Consider the following 21,495-nt stretch of genomic DNA (forward strand, 5'->3'; position numbering starts at 1 on the left):
ATGGTGGGGGGAAACGGTGTTAACTGAACTGGCTATTCCAGCTCAAACTGCTCTGCTTTAAAAGTCAGATTGCTCCAGTCCCACGCTGTGGGGTTTTTCTTCCCTTAATTACAGAAAAATAAAATAAATATTAGTTAATTTTATGTTGGCAAGATCACTGATGCCAAGTAAACTGTTACATTAAGGGTTGCTGTCATCTGTGCTTCTCAGACAATTTGGTAGGAAATGCTTGCTTGGAGGTTATTTTAAACAGTTGTAAAAAGGCTCCGCGTTACACTGCAAGCAGCACCTCACATTTTTGTACAAACAGAAATTTGACACATTCTGGGTCAAGTCGCTTTAGGGAAGAGGGGGAACAGACAAAAGTGGCTTAACCAGATCAGCTCAAAAGAGAATTGTTTACTAGCCCATCACACAAGCAGTAACTCAGTTTTCAGTATTTGAAGTGACTGCACAAGACTTCAGCTTCAGAGTCTGAGTATGTACAAATCAAAGCACAGGCTAGAAGGAAATATCATGTCATCTTGGCTTTCAGATATTTCACCCTAAAATATCCTTCCTCATTTCTCTGGAGCTGAATAATGTTCTATCCTGGTGCATGCATAGGGGTATCAAACAAGTGTCACAGCGTGCATCCAATGCCATAGAAACTAGGAATGCTGTTGCTGCTAAATGTGACTGCTCACAGTACTATGCTTAATTTCCCACAGTGCTAAACAACGAAGAGATGAAGCTGAACAGACACCCTTAGAGCTTCTTTATCAGTTGAAGTTTGCTTTACAGTGTCAGGAAGGATAACACACTCGACTAGTGGAAAACAGACCCCTCCAGAACAACTAAAGAATTCAGCCAAAAGACTTTGCAAGTGCTTCCTAAAGAATACAGACACTGCACATGAGGGTGCTATCTCTAGTTATCACATGCATAGGATATACATAAGTATCTTTTCTCTCTGGAAGCAACATGCTCCTCTATTATAATACACTTAAGTAAAAAGTTGTAAGATTTCAGAAAGCTCTGCCCACTGTTTACAACGAGCAGAACAGCCAGAGAGTAATGAATTCCACAGCCATCACAGGGAAAAAAGGGTATTTTTAAATACTCCTCCCACTATTGAATGATAAAGGCTCAAAGAAGATACAAGTCACAGGTCAGAAATCTTAGCTTACCCTTTCTCTCTCTCTGCTCCTGTAAACTCTGAAGGAAACCCTCAAAATGCCATTTTTCACAAGAGCCTTCACTTTTTTTGGCTCATTAAATCAAATTCCTTCCCCAGCTCGTTACAGGACTGATGTCACAGGCTAACACAAGTCTGGTTTTAAAAAAAAAAAAACAGAGGCAGCCCACACCCTCAGCCCATTCCCACAAAGAGGCTGTTTTGAAAGCAAAATGCCAGTTCACGCTGCTCAAAAAGAATGTAACTTCACTTAACCTGTACGGGAGCCACCTCCTTAGAAATCCCTTCAAAAGTATCATGTTGGCAACAGACCCAAAGACTTGTTTACAGCTGGCACAAGCAGGGGTTACTGTTGTAGGGGGGGTTTTGTGTGTGGGTTTTTATTTCTTTTGTGGTTTGTTGTTTGTGTTTATTTGGGGGAGGAAGGAGGCACAACCCAACAGCACAGCATGTGGCTGGCTTTGTACTAGAAAGGGGCAATTACAAGAAGGGCTACTGTGAAAGACAAAAGCTCCAAACAAGTAATTAGCAGTAATTTTTACCTACCTGGAAACACACACACAAAAGGATTAACTATATTCTTTCCACAGGAGAGGCTTAAATGTTAACTGAAGTGCTTAGGGCACCTCTGGTAACCTTCTGCCTCACAAGACTCAGTGCGGGCAGTGGTCTCTAGACTGTAGGAAATGTGTCAGCCAAATGGAAAACAACTGAAGACAGGGAACATTTAGGAAAAAAATTAAAAAGCAGAAGGTAAGGTGACTGGGAATAAAAACACCATGTTTTCTCCAGCACAGTTCTTGTTCATTAGTGCTGCCTGTGGGGTAGTGACATCTGAGCACCGCTGGATTAGGTTTCCTGGAGGCTTGATAGTCAAAGCTAAAAACATGAGCTATGCCGACCTGGCATTGCCTGTGAAGGCCCTCTGGACTTCAGGTTAAAATGTCTTGAATTTAGTGTCACCTTACAGGTGTTGCTATAGATGACATACCTTAAGTATCGGAAAAGCATATTTTACCCACCTGAAGAATTACGTTAAGACATTTATTTGCTTTCTCACTACTTCTGGGGCATCTGCGGAGGGACAGCACTGCCATCTTCTACCAGCAATGATGGAAAAAGAACAGTGGTATTTCTGACGTGAGGACCCTTGAAGGCAGTCATAGCTCACCTCATCCCATGCTCAAACACCCGACTGAGCCATGTTAAAAGAAGCAAGTCAAGGCCTTACAGTTCTAATATGGGTACGTAAGAAGCTCCTTCTCACCTATTGAATGAATCTATGAAAACAGAATGGAAATAAGAAAAAAAGGACAAGACACTCAGCATCCCTGTCCTAAAATAAAATTAAGAGTGGCTCCGGTGAGCCTAAAATGACAGGAAAATACTGTGTTTTTCCATATAATTTTTCCCACATTATCTTTTATTTTTGTTCTTGGATCACTAAGAATTCTACACTATGATGAGGGATAAATGCCTAACAGAGAAATTAAATTATGTATTAAGCTGTCTGGATTTAAAGTGCAATTTCTGTAGCTCTTCCTTGATTAAATACGACACTGAAGTAACCCTTGTGTTCGCTGAAGGAGCAGAAGGTCACAAGATGCGTTTATCTTATGTACTCTCCCTGTCACCAACGGTGTAAAGTCCCACATGCCCCCGGGTCGCTGGAGGACAGAACTGTACCTGGAGCTCTACCCAGGTGTGCAGGAGATGATGCTCAAGACACTTGTTTGCTACAGACTCACAGGTGCTGCACACTCGATGTGCAAATGCTCAGTTCTCACTGAAATCTTAGAGAGTTGCACTAGCAGACAGCTTTTTTAAAAAAATATCAGTGTCTTGTATCAATCCATTTTGGAAAAGAGGAAAAATATTTCCTTAACATACTGGTGTGTTGCAAGAATTAACCGGGCTATTGGTAATGAAGATATAGCAGTGTAGCTTAGTAGTAAAGGCGGCAGATACACCCTGTTAAGCCCTATTTTGCTACAGTTGGCCTCAAATTAACTACAAACCTTTATTCTCCTCAGGAATTCAGACCTATCATTACCATCAACTTCAAATAAGTTTTGCTGGTTTTTTTTCTTAATTTTTTTTTCTTAAAGCCTTAGTCCCTTCCAATAGAACCTCCAGCTTGTTTTAAAAAATAAAAATAAATCTAGTACTCTTGGTTGAAGTGAAAAGCTTGAACAGAAACTTGAAATGGATGAATGATCAAGAAACAAACAAAAATGACTCCTCTTAACTTTCTGAAGTGCAAAGATTCTTGACATGTCTGCATTTTAAACCACTTCACCTGCATGACTATAAGCAGTAAGTCTCTGGGTCCTGCAAATCATCTCATACTGAAAGGCAGCAAGTGTATGAAGATAAAAGTGCAGTGGAAAGTCTGTATGAGTATCACAGATCCACCGAACAATCAGCAGGTATTGTCTTCTGGAAACATCAAGGGCAAGATTATAAAAGAGAGAGTGATGCTGGCCTCAGTAACTGAGAAAAAAGGACCATTCCAAAGTGATTTACCTGCTTCAGGCCTCTCATCTTCCAAATTTGCAGCACAAGTGCACATTAAAGCCAAGGATGCTGGATGTTGTGCCTAAATCTGTGCATGAAAAGCTAGTGTGAGGCAGGCAACTCCTGCTTTTGGCTGTGGATCTGAGGATCCTCAGGTCTGCAGCCAAATTTGTCTCTCAGAATGAATGGCAGGTCATACACAGTTTTAGTGCTGAGTCAAACTTATTAATGAGAAAGACTCCAACTAGCCACAAGGCTGCTCTGTCCGTGCCAGAAGGCCACCTGTACAGGCAAATGAGATGTGTAACCAAGAACACAGCCAGTCAAAGAAAAAGATGTAGGTGGCCACATGTTCTCTGCAAGGGCCTTGTGATCTTGGGAGACTTCCTTAACTCAAAACACCCCTGTCCTGTGAACCTTCAAGATATGTGACGAGGTACTGGATATGAGGCACAGTCCATGCTATGAGCATTTCTGGGAGAAGCCACCTCAGATTTTAGCTGCTGGTCACAACTTTTGGTTATGGTTAAACAAAGCAGGGGCTACAAATTCTTTAAAAATGTGGCAGAAACAGATTTGCAGTGCTACACCTCCTGATAAAGCAGCAACAAAACTATAGTGGTCACATAAATTCAAGCCCTTTCAGCCACCTCAGGATACGGATGCTTCCCTATCAGCCCAAAGGCCTTCCCACGCTGGAGACAAGTGCACTACTTGAACCACAGGGTCATCATTACATCCTGTTGCAAAGGGTTAATTCTATTCTTGAAACATGTGCTTAGAGGAAAAAAAGAAAACAAAGTGGTGCTCCTCTTTACGGAAAGCGTATGCAATGTTAAGGTAAACCAAACAAATCCTCTTGTGCATCCCTTTCCTTTTCAGGGAATAAACACCCTGCCTGAATTTCTGAACCTGTCGGACTAGCACCCTTATAGGACCACTGAATTCAAGACGTGCAATAGCAGAAGAAAACACTAATACCAGAGGTATTCCCTTATCTCCTTTTGTACCGACAGTCTTTTCATGACACATACCTCATTAGAGAAAGTCTGGGTTCTCTGTATCACAGAAAAGTTGGCTGCACATGAAGGAAAGTCTTATGGGATGAGAGTTACCATCTCGGCTTATCTTCAAACTATATTATCTCTACAGATGTCTCTGTCTGGGACTGTAAAATGAAAAGTTCCCCACAAGGCTGACTGCTGGAAGCAAAACTGGTGGCTGAGCATGCAATTTTGAAAGTTTGCTAAACATTTTAAGGATCTCCTTCACCTTTCTAATACCTCCTCTACAAACCTACCCTATCAAGCCAGCAGAGCAATAAATATGCGTGGTGAATGTTGGAGGATGTCACGTGCAAGGGATCCAGAGTAAAACAACAAAGATAGAAGAGATACTGTAAGGCTTTCAGTGACAGCCCTGACACTTGCAGTATGGGTGGGTTTTGTCTTCTCAGTGAACTGCTCCGTTCTTCAGCTGTCTCTCCAGCTAAAACATTTCTGAGTCCCCCACAAGGCAGAGGGAGATGCAGGTCGGGAGAGGGGAGACAGCTCTCTGTGCAGACTCATCACCTGTGGTGCTGGTCAGGTCACGCCTGCTCACAAGCCAGTTTTCAGCTTTTGGCAGAGACGGCTCATAGTCAAATTCTTTCTTTCAACAAATACTTTTAAAAAATAAATAGTTGTCTTGGACATTTCCTCATGTTTAAGTGGCTATTTGACAACCAGCAATTACAAAGAATTTAATCTGGTGAGGAATCTTAAATGTTCTTCCTCCTTCTTTTGCGGAAATCACACGCTTTAAACCCAAAGGCCACTTCTATTTATTTTATGAGAACAAATTGGCTCTGTTAGCGTAATTTCCCCTGGTGCTGTAACCAGACCTGCTGTTCTTACAAAGACAACTGGGATGAGACAGAAATAAAACCAATTCCTGAGGACAGGCTGCATGATCTGCTTGCTCACACCACAAACCTCTCCCTCCCAGAGCAGACCCCCCAACCAACACCCATGTTTCAGGTCTGCTGCTGTAGCAGCAGGAGAATAACTGCTCAGCAAGAATTACCCAAGGGTGGATACCGAAATAAATTGACAAGAAGGAATTGTCACATTAAACCTTGATGGGGGAGCAGAGGGCTCTTACATTTCACGAGTGGTTTGCATTTTCTGGGCAACTTGCAGCAGGGAGGTGCAGTGCGGTCGGTTGCTGCTGCCCACTTCGGGGAAGGGACCAGCGCCAGGCTCTGACACTGCTTGCTGTCCAGACTGTGTCTTCTTGTGATGGAGAAACACTACAGCTTCTTCAGAAAGAAAATGCCTCTGGTGTGTACTCATACCTGCATCAGTATAACCTAATTAGGACTTACACCTCAGAAACATCTAACCCCGGTGTCAACCCAACCCAAAGAATACCTGGACACCCTCTCTTGATGCTACGTGAGTTGAAATTAATTTTCAAGGCTAAAAATGGTCCTCATCCACATTTCCCATGCTCAACATGTAAAACTTCTTAGAAGATGTGTTCACACTTGACTGGTCTGAAAACTGGGGCTCGGGGGCATTCTCCATTCAGAGAGAAAGCGGAATGTGGCATGGTTACTACTCTCAGCACTGCAAATGTAAAATACCTTGTTGAAATTACAAGAGTTGGAGCCATAAATGCCAATCAGCTGACAGTGCAACATTTCACGAAAAGATGATGGCTGGAAAAACAAGTGAGAAAGGCCATACAGCATCCCACTAGTTTTCCTCACGTACTTACAGTTAATATTTGGCTGTTCATCTCCTTGTAGCTGGTGAGGGGTCTGGAGCACAAGTCTGATGGGGAGCAGCTGAGGGAACTGGGGCTGCTCAGCCTGGAGAAAAGGAGGCTGAGGGGAGACCTGATCACTGTCTGTAACTGCCTGAAAGGAGGTTGTAGCATGGAGGGGGTTGGTCTCTTCTCCCACATAGCAAGTGATAGGACAAGAGGAAAAGGCCTCAACCTGTGCCAGGGCAGGTTTGGACTGGATATTAGGAAAAAATTATTCACGTAAAGAGTTGTTGGGCATTGGAACAGGCTGCCCAGCAAAGTGGTGGAGTCACCATCCCTGGGGGTGTTTAAAAGGTGTTTAGACAAGGTTCTTAGGGACATGGTTTAGTGCTAGAGTTAGGTTAGGTTATGATTTGACTCGATGATCCTGGGGGTCTCTTCCAAATGAAATGATTCTATGATTCTATCTACTCTAGCAAGCAAACAAGGAATCAGAAATGACAAGTTATTTATTTTTATTGCAAGACACATATAGGGAGAAAGACTTCCTCCCCCCTCTCATATTCAATTTTTCACTACCTGTCAAAAGCATGGGTTTACCTACATGCTTTTGTTGTGGGTGCTGAGGTGGGTGAAAACTGCCCTCCACAACCTGTGACAGCCACCGGGTGCGATTCCTGCGGCCGTGTTCTACAGCCACTTCACAGCAAACTTTTCACCTCCGCTCTTCCGTGGTTTGAAAGCCTAAAGCTTGTTTCAGCACCCTTCGCTGGAGAGGCATGCAAGGAGGTGAGCTTCTCACAGTATCACAGTATGTTTGGGATTGGAAGTGACCTCAAAAGATCATCCAGTCCAATCCCCCTGCTGGAGCAGGAACGCCTAGGTGAGGTCGCACAGGAACATGTCCAGGTGGGTTTGAATGTCCCCAGAGAAGGAGACTCCACAACCTCCCTGGGCAGCCTGTTCCAGTGTCTGTCACCCTCACTGAGAAGAAGTTTCTTCTCAAATTTAAGTGGAACCTCTTGTGTTCCAGCTTGATCCCATTACCCCTTGTCCTATCGACAAGGGGTATTCTCCTTAGTGTTGAAGGTGAGGTTACTCAAAACAGCCTGACCCGCACCCGCAGTAAGAGGAGGCAGCCACCTTGCCCTGCTGCAAGCCACCTTCAGCTGCTCCGTGTTCCCATGTGTTAGGTGGAACAGTCACCAAAGGGGAAAGTGAGCAGTGCTCTGTCAGCTGCACGATGGGAACGGTCCTGTGCAGGCTCCTGCCTCTCCATAAATGCAACGTGATTTGAAGAAGCATCCTCTGGACTTATTTCAAACACTGTTAGCGCTGGAGATGATCTGCCATCCTACATGCTGAGGCTGTTTCCCAGGCAAACACAAAACACAGGACAAAAAAAAAACCCTCCCCACAACCACCTGAGTAAAAACAATCCATTTATTGTGGTAGCAAGGAATGCGTGCACAGCTTTTGTTTTCATTTGCTTAGATAACGTGGCTGCAAACAAAGATCCTAAAGAATTTCAGAAAAGCTAACAGAAAAATGTTTGTTTTAAAACAGAACATAATGTTTAGGTAACTCCCAGTCTTGCAAGTTGGAGTCATGCCTGTTAATTTCTACTTATTCAGCCTATGTCTGAGTGTTTTAACTCTGGTGCCATCTTGAAGAATTACATATCCTGCACAGCCAAAGCGGAGAGGATACTTCAGGGTTACGGGAATCAGGATTTCTTCAGCGGAGTCAAACCTCTTCCCGTATTTATAGAAAACCTACTGAATTTGAGGGAGCTAGAGGTCTGAAGTTAGAGTGAAAATCCTTCAGGCTGCGGTTTACCTGGGGTTTCAGAAGAAAGTCAGATGATAGTATCAGGAAAGCCTCCCATTACCCTCTGCTGAATGTGAAATAAAACAGACTTACAGCAAGTTCCTCTAAGCATAACCCAAGAATGTATGGGGTTGCTGCAGATATAGGTTTTGCTGTAGCTTTGAACAGACGCAGTACTTCGACTGAACATACACAGAGAAAATTAACCAGGAGAAATCCCAGCTGTCTGGAAAGGAAAGAACACCTGGTTGCAGTAACAGCACCCACTGCTATGTGCCATCTACCCAAAGGAGACCAGTAAGCACAGGGCAAATTACCAACATGAACTGGGTAAGTAGGGTATTACAAACCAAGAGACAACGCTACAAGATATCAAACAGCCCCACGCTTAGAAAAGATGAGTACTTTTCAAGTTGCATATAATGCTTCTTTTGCTGTAATTGTCAACTGTCATTTCTTCTACACTTAATATTGGCAAGTGTCAAAACACACCCAGTTTTGTTCTATTACAGTTGATTAATTTGATTAATGGGGTAGCTCTGTTTATCAAACAATAGCAACAATAATACTAGACTGTCTGGTCTCTTTTTCTCTGACTTCCTCCCACTCCAAGCCCCCCACGATCACCCAGCACCAGCAGAGCTGGGTGTTCAGAGCAAACCCCGCACAGCGGCAAGACGATGCTGCCCGGCTCACTGATGTTAAGTCTCTGCTAAGACAGGCAGCAACTGCTGAGGCTAAACTTCGCAAGAGTCCCGGATTCAAAGAACTGCGTTTTCCACACACAGCTTAGGAGGCACAGGCCGGCTATTCCTGGTCTAAAAAGGCCAGCTGAAGTGAATCTCTCTAAAACCTTTTGGAAATCCCTAATCTTGCTTTCCTGCAACTCCAGAAAGGTGTGGGAAAAGCCAACACAAGTAAGATGACTGCTGGCCACAGCTTAAACCTTAGATACGTGTCTAACGCTAGTAGAGGATGATGCTGTCCAGCAAGACCCCAGGCATACATACAAGGATGAGCACCATGCTGCTTATCAAACGAGCAACAACATATCAGGAAATGTTAAAGTATCTTTAAGTACAAAGGAAACATGAGCATGCATTCGCTAGTTGCACTGTTTTTCTACTAGAGGCAAGTATTTAAAATTTTCCAGCAGTGTCTTACCGATAAGCTTGTGTCAAGGCACTAGTTTATCTTCCTAGCCACTAAAAATTTCTTATAATGCTCTCTGCTATAAAATTAAGCTTCACCGTATTGACGGCTGTCTGCAAAAAGGTAGATATGATTGCAGTACACCATCCTACATAAATTCAGCGTTAAAACTTAGTTAATTCTTCAATGAATTCATCATTGCAAACAATTAATTTCCTTCCAAGCAGGTAAAACTGTGATACAATGTGAATTCTGGGGCTACAGCATCCCCCTGAAATTCCACCGCCTTCTGAGACACAAGATTCAGCTATAAAGCTGAACAGGAGGAAACAGGAATGAACTTGCCAACAGTAAATGCAGTGAATCAAGCACCATGTTCCACTATAAGCATACTCCTCCTGATGCAATAATATTTTCTTGTTTAAAAAAATGCTTGGTTGGAAATATCTGAACTGCCTTTCGCACTTAAGAGAGGGAGGTGAAGGAGAATGTTGAAGGAGCTTTTCCATATTGAGGCAGAAAAACCACGCAAAAAGAAGAAATTTCCAAGCAGCACAACTTGTCCTAGGACACAGCAGATCCTCAGAGTTCACATAATCAGAAGAAAAGGCTGGGCACTCTGTAAGTCCACGTGGGTTTGCACACACTTAATCCTGAAGTATACCAGAGATTAAGAAAGTTATGTCCATTTTAAAGGAAGAATCAATTTAAATAAAGGAAGTATAGTAACAAAACCTTGTTAAAGAGCGGTCTACAAGTATCTTCTTCTATTTGTGTGGAAGATGATGAATTCATATAACACATGGGAGACCCTATTTTTATAACATAACACAACAACTTTTTTTTAATGGCATTATTTCTAAAATATTGTTCTTTTGCTAATTAATTTCTCATTTAAGAAATGATGGTGAAGAGCTCTCTATAAATCTGTATTGAGTGAAATGCAGAGAGCTTATAGGACTGCAGCTTATACCCTGTTGGACTGTGTTGCCATATTTGTCAGTTCCTTTTCAGTACATATCGACACAGCATGAAGCAGGCCCTACACAGAGAAATTACAAACTGTTAGGTATTGACAGACCTCAAATATTGCTATACAAATACAATTTATTAACCTGAAAATTATCTGGGAAGACTGTTTCTCTCCCTTTCTTTTATGTTTTATTTTTTTTAGAGTTTATTTTCCTTTGTGCTCTGACTTGTCTACATCTCTTTGACAAAATAAAAAGACATTGCAGTGGTTGTGAACACACCTGAACATACATTGTGAACACAGAGCGTTCACTCTGAAGTTCTCACCATACTGCTAATCCTGACTGTCTCCACTTGCAAGATCTAGCAAGTGCAGCTGCAGAAGTCTACCCCAGGAGCTCTGCCACATCTGTGTGGGGCACAGGCACTGGGGGTGCTGCTGTGAGCAGGGGCATCTTCAAGCAACATTTAATGAAGATGTTCACCACTGACACAAGACTTGCCAGCTGTGTGCCAGGCCCAGAGAGAACAGCAGATGACACGAGATGTCCAACCATTTCTGTCACTGGAAGGGAACTTTCTCTTGGGCAGCCATGAGCGTTGGAGTGGCTCTGTGGGGCAGGTCTGTCAGGGACCTCTTCTGCCCCATCACTGCTGAGAGAGAAACAGGAGCTTCCGCCTCTTGAAGACTGCAGAACTGACAATGATGATTACCCACATGAACACATGTATCTGCAACTTCTCTTTTCAGAGTCTTTTTTCCAGAATGTTTTCTCTTCCTTGTATTGGTCTTTGCTTTCCCTCAAGCTTTCTCTTCAGTGTCAGCTGTTCCTCTTCCCCATCTGGCTTCCTCCATCCACTGCCTGCTCCCACCTCAGTGAAAGAGATCATGGTAAGTGCATCAAATCACGTTCCTTCTGTGCAGGACCTTGTAGTAGCAAGAACCCCGAGGTTTTTGAGCCTGTTCACTCTGGCTCTGCCCAAGCTTGGCCTCTGCTGAGGTTCTGCACATGGACCTGCGCTCTGAAAACAACGCTGAAACACAGCTCATCAGCCGCCCAGCAGTCCTCCTGCTTGGCATTTTCAAGTGTTCAGCTACAACCGAGTAGTGTATGAGTCTCTAAATCAACATGCTGCCTCACACGCTAGGCAAACTTCAGCACTGCGGCAGGCATTTGTTTTTAATTCCCTCCTCCTGTTACAACAATAACAACAATAACATCAACCCATGATGATTTCTTGGGCTCACACCAGCTGCTGAGCAAATTAAGGCTCTAACAATTACAAGGATGGGGAGTTTTGGAAAGCAATTGCAAATACTGTACTTAGGTTGTGTCCACTATCTGCAGCTCTTTGTGGCAGTGGTACACCCAGGAGTCACAGCGATCATACCTGCACAAGTAGGGAACTCATCTCCCCTCGGAATTTTTATATAGTTAGAGGGAAACAGCGAGCAGCACCCACTGTGGTAGCTCACTGTGGGGCCAGAGGATGACTTTATGCTGAGCTTTATCTCATGTATCTATGCATATGCCAATATACGCTATTCGTGGCAAATTCTAGGCCTAGGAAAGGCTACTCAGCATGGAGTGTCTTCCCAACCTGTATTCCTCTATGACTGATGTAACAGTCTGCACAGAGGCAGCTGGAGAAACACGGAGTGGCATTGCAATTTCATGTATTAAAGGATGCAATCTCAAAAGCACAGGTACAAGAAGAGACCCATAAAACCTATTTGTATTTCTTTTGCTGCTACAGGGATGATAAACAGAACAACACCTTGCATATCTCTAGTCCCACCATGCAAAGACCTCAAACCACATTGTAGGCACCCAGGTGCTTCACAGCATGCCAGGAAATTATCTCCATTTTACAAAATTATCTAAATCAGTATTTTTAAAAAGTCTTCCTTTCTTAGGAGACTACCCTCCTAGTACATTTTATTGAGAGTGTGGAGGTTCAGCCTCTGATTCTCTCCAGGTAAGGCAACCACCAAACTGAGACAACCTAAAACTCAGTAGTACTTCAAAAAATAACAAGCTTAAGCAACAGCTCAAATGTCTGACTCATGGCAAGGAATGAAACTTGTTAATTAGACCCCTGGGCATCAATAGCTTAGGTATGAGACTGAACCCGAGATGCTGTGAAGGTTCTGAGATGTCTTCACTCCATTTTACCTGGGAGCTGCCAGTGAATGGCTCTGTGCCAACACCATCTCCCCCTCCAGTGCAGGGAAGTCCTCTCCTGCAACAGAGTAAACTGGCCCAAAATTTCACCACAAAATTGTAACACAGTCCAGGGGAAAAGTGGAGCAACTTCAAACTCGTGTGGGAAGGGCTGGATGACCCTCCTGTGAATTACCTGCAAAGCACCACCAAGTGGAAGACAGCCATCGAAAGGGGAAAACACATGACTCATGCCACTGTTCTAAGATTATTTCTCTAGCATGAAACTCGGACAAAATTTGCCCACTTTGAAACCTTCTCCCACCTTGCTGCACACAGACAACTAAAGGGAGGGAAAGAACAGATGTCAGTAAAATGCAGAGTGGGGCTTATGAGAAATTTCTCATTACAGCCATCATCTGTCTGCCAGAGGAAAACTAAACACCCATGGTGGCATTAATCCTTTTTAATCCTTTTTATGGTTTTATATTGATCCTTCTCCCTTCTGTAGCTGAACAGATACCCATGGAAAAGGGCAAAAGTGCAACCCTGGAGGGCTCCATGGAGTCCCTGGTGCCGTCTGCCTTTCCAGGGTCACAGCTTCAGACCAAGTATTAGCTTCACTTTTATTCTCACTGCCACTTTTTTGACCAACTGGTTAGTAAACAGGGGTTTGGCTTGCAGCAAAAGGCTAATGCCAAGATTTCTTCTGCATTATTAACAGTCACTGTAAAAGTACTGGAGCTGTAATCATTTTTAGGCTGAAAGCCTGAGGTTTGGAGTACAAACTGTCTGTCTGGTGTTTGCCCAGCTCTTATCTGAACGTTCTCTGGTCATACAGCAGATTTGGGACAAACCTTAGCTCTCTACTTTCTTAGTAGCAGCCACAGAGCCAGGGGAGGGGGCCGGGGCAGTGGCAGCTTCCAGCTGAAGCCACGTGTGCCTGTGGTATCCTGTTCAAAACTCCTTCCCCTTGCCGTAGGCTCCCAAAACATTCTTAAGCACCTGTCTAACTTTATTGCCCCCAGGTGGCTTCTACAGTTTTGACGCAGGACCTTAGGAACTCAGGATGCTGGGAAAAATCGCAAGGTGATTTTCACACAACAAAACCAATGCAGCACGTTTTTACTTTTTCCCCAACTGACATATTGGTTTTCGTGGTTTCCCTTTCTGACTGATAGGTTAACAAGAACTTGCTTGTCCAAAAATAACTTTTATGAGGAGGAAAAAAATGCGTTTTATTTTTCTTCTTGTGCTTTGCAACTCACTAAATTACAGACAGCAGTCATGTATACTCTATGCACTGAATATAATTTATCAAAATTGACACATTCAAAATAAGGAAGGGACTTAAATTAGTTATCATAACTAGAAAAATAAATACAACAGCTAATCTCAGAACCGAATTTGTATTCTTTATGATGAGCTAAAGCTGGCAGTCCTCATCATGTGAGATTTGTGAGCTATAAATAAACCTAACTTAGAACAAACTAACATTTTTTACATGCAGCACTTAATGCATTACAGTTTCCTGGCAGAACAAAAAATAACAACAGACCAAAACCATGTCTCATTTTTAACGAAAGAACAAGCCAGTAAAGCAGAACTCCAAAAAAGGAAATCTCTAATCTGCTAGTGCAAGTATCCAAGCATGTCTCCAGCTCTTCTCATTCAGTTTAATAAGAGAGCAAACCAGGCCACCAGAAGTTACAGACTAATGCAATTACAGGGTGGCTCAATAAGCACTGATTTGTCTGTTATCTATGACACATAAGATAAAGCTATGCTAACAGGTCTGGTTTTCCTTTCACAAAGCTGAATGCCCCTCCATCAATCAAACAATCAATCAAAATGGATGTTTTTCATGGGGAAGAGTAGCAATCACTTGCTGGCTAATATATAAATGGCTATTTCTTGCAGCTATTTTTAAGATCCTTTAACTAACTGAATAATTGGATTTACCTATAAATAACAAATGCATTTTCATCAGATAGCATTTAACATTTCTTACATCACAGGTGAAATATAAATCCTCTTAGTAGGTCTAATATTAAAAGGCAAATTAAATTAACTCATAACATGACTTCAAAATCACCATGAACTTTCAACAGTTCTGTGATTACAAGAATATAAATGTACCATTAAAAAGTCACTTACTGTAAAAAAGCCACTTGAAGAAAACCAACTTGTTTTGCTGTTTGCAAGTGGGATGAACGTGGGAAACCGCCTCTCTTCTGCAACAGTGAGAAGCAGCTTGCACATGGACAACAGCAGAGAGCTTGGACCCGCTCCAGATGTATTGAAAGCAGAGATCATTGTTTTTTGGAACCACAAACACTGCAGACCAGGCCCTTAAAACAAAAATCCTGGAACCCTGCTGATAAAAGTTAAACTCCCAGAATCAGATCCTGAGAAGTTAAAAAGTGGTTTCTGGTACTGATATATCTATATGCTACCGATGTGCATACATGTAGATTTAAATGATGAATTTCAGGTCTTTGACTTTGCAAGGTCGAAATTTGTTAAGGTCCCATCAAGAGGAAAAACAAAATATGTGTCAGAGGGCCAATGAGATCACTAATGCAACTTCTAATGCTTGAGAATCTCAGATCGTGAAAGGAAAGGTGTACAGTGCTACTTCATTTTCAACACAACTTCAACAGGAAGTTACTCAGCCTACTTTAAAAGTTTTGTGGTGGCTGAATTTAAAACACCCACACCAGAGTCCAAGGGCTGACACTTCTCCAAACCTCGGACAATCATTATTCACACTGCTGACTAGGAGGGTAGGTACCCAACTCGCAAAAGGATAATTCAACCTGATGTAAGACACGTGTAAGACACGGTTTTCACAGCACCCTGGTAGTCTGGTTAATGGGCACCATATTGCTTGGGTACACCTTCCAACTTTGGACTCTACGTATAGGTGCATAAAGAACTACTTCGTATTATGTCAGTCGATAACTTCCAGAAACACACCTGGGCAGAGCTTCATTGAGTAAGCCAGCTAAGCAGAATTTCCCCAGAGGTAATATATGCCTTCAATTAGGGAACTGTGAACATCTCAGCAACCAAGCAACAACTTGGCTAATGTGCTTATCAGCACATTAGAGCTGACATCTCTTCTTACCAATTAGCGTAGTCTCAAAAAGGATAAAGAAAAGATCATAGTTTTGTGAGGTGATGTGACAGCCAGCTATTAAGGAAGCACTGCCGAAACCTACAGCGGAATTAAGAGTACACCTTCAAAGCCGAGCTTAACCAGACCCGCACCTGCATGTTCCATCCCGTCACCACTCTGGCTTGTACACAGCAACCTCGTTCCCAGGTTTGGCAGAAGGACCATTCCGGGCTCGTAACCCAGGCAAGAGCCCACGCGGCTGCTGGGTTCACCTCTCTACCCGCTCACATGGGCCACCCGTCCGCGCTGGCATCACAACAGTACAGAGACTTGAAGGAAGACACTGAGAGAGCTTTTTAGATGGTTAGACAGACTGTAATTAAAGCCACAAATCAGAACTTCTTCCAAGCCCGCAGGTTATGCAAGGAATAAAAAGCAATCACTCAATAATCAGACAGAGCCAACTCTTCAGAGGAGAAAGGAACACAAGGCATTTCTGTCTGATCAGGGAGACCAAGAGTAAAATAATGCCTGTCTTCTAACAGGAAGCTGTTAGCAGTCAGTGTAATTAATGCAGGGAACAATTTAACACAAGCTGTGATGAATGCCCTCTTGCTGGACATGTGGAATCAAAACTGGATGTTTTTCTAAAAGATAAGCACTAATCCAAACAGAAGTCAAATTAGGGAAATCCAGTGGTCTATGTCACAATGACAGTCATAACGTGATCACGGCTGACTCTTTAAACCTTATAAGCCATTAATATAGTGAGTAATGAATACCGACAGGACTGTTCCTTCCTCCAATAAAGTGTCTGGTGATATGGTGCCTGGATATGGGCTGGTTATGATTAATGATGTATTTTATTGTGACTTTGCTCAAGAACTTTTTTCCCTTATGATTGCTATGGCTGGGACAAGTTCTTCTTCTGGGAATTATGACAAAAAAATGAGTTCAGTCCATTTGCATTTCTTCAATTTCGGAACAAGATTTCTTGGTTGGAAATTGCTGGCCTGCTCAAGGGCAGCCAGACAAATATCATAAGACTTCAGTATGCCCACTTGTCCACGCAGTTGGTTATCTTTCATTTAAAAGCATGCTTGCTTCTATTTTTGCTTTCCAACCCCATTTAAAATATTATTTTAAAATTCAAATTATTATGAGGTTTAAGTTCCAAGATACAGAACACAGAAGAAAATGGTAGTTGTTTAAGATATTGTTTTTCAAAAATGGAAGTTCTTAACAAATAACATCCCTCCTAAATCCTTAGAGAACAACCATTCAAATCCCATTGCCATAAGCCTCCTCTTCAATTTGTTTAAAATGTAATTATTTGCTCATTGGTCATATGGAAAAACAAAGAGCAGTGGGTGCTTCTATACCGGAGCAGACCTGTGTCACAAGGGGTCAACACTGAAAGACTAAAGACTAAGAGGGAAAACAGAAGAGAACTGGAAGCACTTTTGAAAGGCAGAATTACGGGCATCACGTAGCAACAGAAACAACAAGTTAGAAGTGGTTTAAGTGCAGTTTGTAGCAGGGTGATTATGAATACCAGAGGTAAAATGACCCTCGTTACTACAGTAATGTGCACAAACAGGTATTGCTGGAACTTGATGGTACTAAACCTCCCTACAAATATGGCAATAAAACTAATTCCATTTGCTCAGACGTCATTAGTAAAGTCCCAGAAAGCCAAGAAATGCCATTTAAAAGCACAAAAATGTAGCTACATAGTCCTTTTTATTTTCCTCATGCTTTTTAGCCCCAAGAAGTCAGTCTGACTTTTCTTCAAGCTTTACACTGCAACCAGAAAAAGCTAGAAACTTTTCTTTGATTATTTTTAAGGCAAGCTGAAATCCTTCTCCGCTCCCTCAACTGCATGAACTGAGGGTTTCAGTGAAACGCTAACTCTCCCACCACTCAGAACAGAACCAAGAAACCCGGCAGCACAGGGAGGGCAGAACCACATACGTGCAAGCAAGTACCACGCTGGGTGTTCACTGCCCTTTCTTCTGTTTATTTTGTTGGACACTGAAGTGCTTTGCTAGGACCTTGTATGCTGAGAAGAGGACTGGCAGTCCCTGATCCAAATCTGTGCAATCTAGCAGTCATCTTCTGCTACCACATATGTTAAGCGTAAGTCAGCTCCTCCTAGGATGCTTTTGTATTTACTTGTTACCAAGACAAATTACTGATTATTTTTCACTGTTCTTTCACTATCTACATGACTGGGAACACAGGTTCTTGTAAGAACTAGAGAGTTTGTTATTAATAAATGTTACTCCCAAGAGCACTCTGTCCTGAACAATGTCATTAAATTGTATCAGCTCTGTACTCTGAAGAGAATGAGCCATGAGTAAATTTATCTGAATCACTGAAGACATGATAAGAGCAGTTTTGATTAGGTATGAAAATTCACTTGCTTTCAGTGCTGGAGTTAATAGGTGGTAGCTGGAATCTGGGAATCATCAGCTAGAAACAGACTATTTGTACATAATCATAGCTTGAGTATTTCTTCCAAATCTTGCCATTACCACATAAACAAACAACGTACTAAAACCTAGAGATCCTAGAAGAAACAGCTGTATGTATAAAGGAATGACATGGTTCAGCCAAGCAAAATGCACCCCAACGAAATTAAAGGATTGCATCTACCTTTACTAATAGGCCCTTTCTCAGTTTTATCTGATCTTAAATGCAAAACAATTTATAGCAAACACGGAGCCCTCAACAGTTCAGTAAAACTCAGAATGCCAAACCTGACAGAGTAACTGCAGAACACCTATGATTTACAGTCTTTATTTGTTTCTGGTAAGGCTTATGATGTTCTTTAGTCACACACCTGAAAAGGCTGTGCCTCTGCTTCAGGGAATTTATGTTCCCGCAGTTCCTCCTTACTTCCTCAGGGCCGAGCACAAATTACAGCTCTTTAAATGAGCAGCATTCATTAAATCAAATTACTAGTAATACTGCACTGCCTGAATGTGCCCCTAATTAGTCTTGGAACAGTTTTGCTATGTACCCAGAGACTAGGGGTGGCCCTGCCTCTTCACTAATTATCTTTGTGCTAACTCCAGAGCCCCTACCAATAATGTTTTGTCAAAACTTCTCCACTTTTGGTATCGCTATAAATAGTCCCTTCAATCTACTGTCACATTATCTTTGCACACCCAGCTGTGCACCAGTTCAAACCAAGGAGATTTTTCTCACTGACTTCAGCAGGAGACGGCTGTACACCTGAGTATTTACCACAGCTTCCGTGCAACCCAAAGGCGAGATGGACAGTCTTCCAAGTATAAAATGCTAAATGGCGATTTTAGTTAGACCACAGGTTTGCCTAAGACGAAACAAGAAATACTGCAGCCTTCCTCCGTAAAGGTCAATGGTGTAGTCTCATCAGCTGCCTAATTAACATGATTTAATAAATATTAATGTATAACAGTGCCCGCATAGGCAAAAGGTAATGTGAAAATTATCACCAGCTTGACTCAGCTCATTGCAATAGAAAAATGCAAATAACTTACAGAAACAAATATTTACATTAAACTGTATTGATTGTGTTCAACATGTAGGAGGCAGGATTGTAAACCAGGGGCTATGGACAGCTTCCACACCCTTGCCATATAGAAGTTTCAAGGTGTCCCAGCACTACCCAGAGAAGGTGCTGTGTAATTCACGCCTCCTGAGCACAGCTGTATATAACACATCCCTGACCAAGCCTAGACAGTTGTCTATGTACAAGTGCGATGAGTGTGTGGAACACACGTTCCTATTTCAGCTGGTATCCACACATTGTGTGGTAACCACACAATTACACTGCAAGGACAGTAATGGTATTTAATTTTTTCACCTTCTCGAAAGAAAAGCGGGCACTTGATTTCATTTGATGTGAGTGTTCCCCAGGCACCCTATTTAATTTTTGGCTTAGGCAATACCCTGGACTGAAGCCCAGAGACTGAACTGCAGCCAGTGCTGGCATTCTGCTGACACCTTAATGCATCTGGATCCAAACACCCAAAATTTATTATCATTGGTCTAGTACTCAAACAGCTCCGCACTGCATACAATTCAATGAAGAATGACATGCCTTCATGGATCCACTGGACACACAGCCAAATTCTCTTGTCATCTACAGCTTCTGGTAATATACTGGGTGTCTCAGATATGCTGTAACTTATGACTGCTGGGCTGTCTTTGTTAAAATACAACCAGGACAAAAAAGCACTTCATGGACTTTCTCAATATGTTTTTTTTTTTAGTAATGCTTGATTAAAGCACCAGGGGAAAAAGGAGAAACTTCTGCAAAAACAGAGTGTTTAGAGACTTGCTAATTGTGAAGGCTACTACCATATACACTGCGGATTAATATTCATCCAGAGTCAGCTTTTATAATACAGTAAAGCATAATAAAAAACCTAAAACCTCTCCTGAAGGAGGTCCCACAACCACCCCAGAGAGCCCATTCCAGGAGGATACTTTGCACAAATACCAGCACTTTGGAAGTCCTGCTGCTACCCTTTAGACAGCACCAAATCCCATCTCCGTCCCAAAGAAGATTACATAATGACTGATAAGTGATCTATACAATCTGCATCGTTTGGATCCCTTAAGATAAAAGGATTAGAAAGGGAATAGTCAAAATAGACTTAGCAATGACAAATGCAAGCTATCCTTGTACAGAAAACCAGCTGTGTATGAAGACCTTGACCATTCTGTTTCCAAGTATGCGCCTTCTACAGAGACTGATAAAAAACATCAGTCTTCAAAAATCATAAAAGCTAGTGAGATGCAAATCCTGCAAGTTGTAAAACCAAAATGACATGAACAGCATTTCAATTTTGATTTGCCTCTTTCGGGAGGGGGCTAGGGGCAGAAACAGGCAACTCAGGAGGTCATATTTAGAAGCCATACTTTTCAGTATTTTTTTGCAACTTTTGAGGCTAGAACCCTATTTTCAAAGACTAAAGGTACTTCTGGCATTTGGCATTCCTGGAAAGAATAACCATACCATATATTTCAAGAGCTGTGATAAAATCAGGAGAGTTGAGGAAACATAATAGGTATTTTTGAATTGCAAAGCAACTCTTTCATATTAAATGTCACCAGAGACTACTAGACTGCTTTCACCGAAAATAATACTGCAATGTGCTGCGAGAATAAGTGTACAAATAATGACAGGCCAAGTTGATTTAAATTTACATTTTTCAGATGTCAGTTTTGCCCATAGTTTTTCTGCTGCTACAGTTAATTGTTGTACTGTCATGAGTCCTCAAGGCTTATGGTCTTGAGGAAAATCCAATTTAGAAGAACAACTAACAGGTATTAAGCAACTAGAGGGACTCAGAATCAGAAGATCTGGATTTTGTTCTTCTATTTGCTGCTGACTTGCTGCATGACCTTGAATAAAATACTTAACTCATCCAGGCTGCAGCCCTACCTTAACATGCATCTCCTAAGACCGCTATTAAGTTTAATTAATTAATATCTGCCCTATAAAATTTTCAAAAGCCTGGAGATAGAAAGATATGGAAATGAAAACTTTCAACAAACAATAATTTCCTACATACAGAGGTACAGAGTGACATATGCTTGCTGTATGAATATAAATGCAGAGACACATAAACATACACAACACGTTTTCACAAAACTCCTTTTGACTTGTTCCCTCAAGAAACAGCAACATGGAAATACACAATGGAGGAATGAACACGGTGCATCCCTATGGAGCCTTCATCTTCTGCATAGGTAGCTCTGGCGCTGCCTCCCCTTTACAGCACACATCTCAAGATTACAAATTATTCTTCTTT

At 42.1% G+C, this 21,495-nt stretch overlaps 1 protein-coding gene across 19 annotated transcripts in view; it reads right to left on the reverse strand.

Annotated features, from left to right (window-relative positions):
- PALM2AKAP2 (PALM2 and AKAP2 fusion) overlaps nucleotides 1-21,495 on the reverse strand; it is a 267,852-nt gene that overhangs the window by 35,011 nt on the left and 211,346 nt on the right. Inside the window, exon 1 of one of the 19 annotated variants that reach the window (XM_065046390.1) lies at nucleotides 14,722-21,448. The exons of 17 other annotated variants lie outside the window; for them this stretch is intronic. In XM_065046390.1, coding sequence (XP_064902462.1) covers nucleotides 14,722-14,880 — 159 coding nt within the window. In that variant the 5' untranslated portion in view covers nucleotides 14,881-21,448. Of the gene's footprint in view, nucleotides 1-14,721; nucleotides 21,449-21,495 lie in introns of those variants that run through there. One more of the 19 variants, XM_065046391.1, reaches the window with a different exon arrangement.

The sequence above is a fragment of the Columba livia genome, chromosome Z (genome assembly GCF_036013475.1).
Source record: "Columba livia isolate bColLiv1 breed racing homer chromosome Z, bColLiv1.pat.W.v2, whole genome shotgun sequence".
NCBI classification, from domain to species: Eukaryota; Metazoa; Chordata; class Aves; order Columbiformes; family Columbidae; genus Columba; species Columba livia.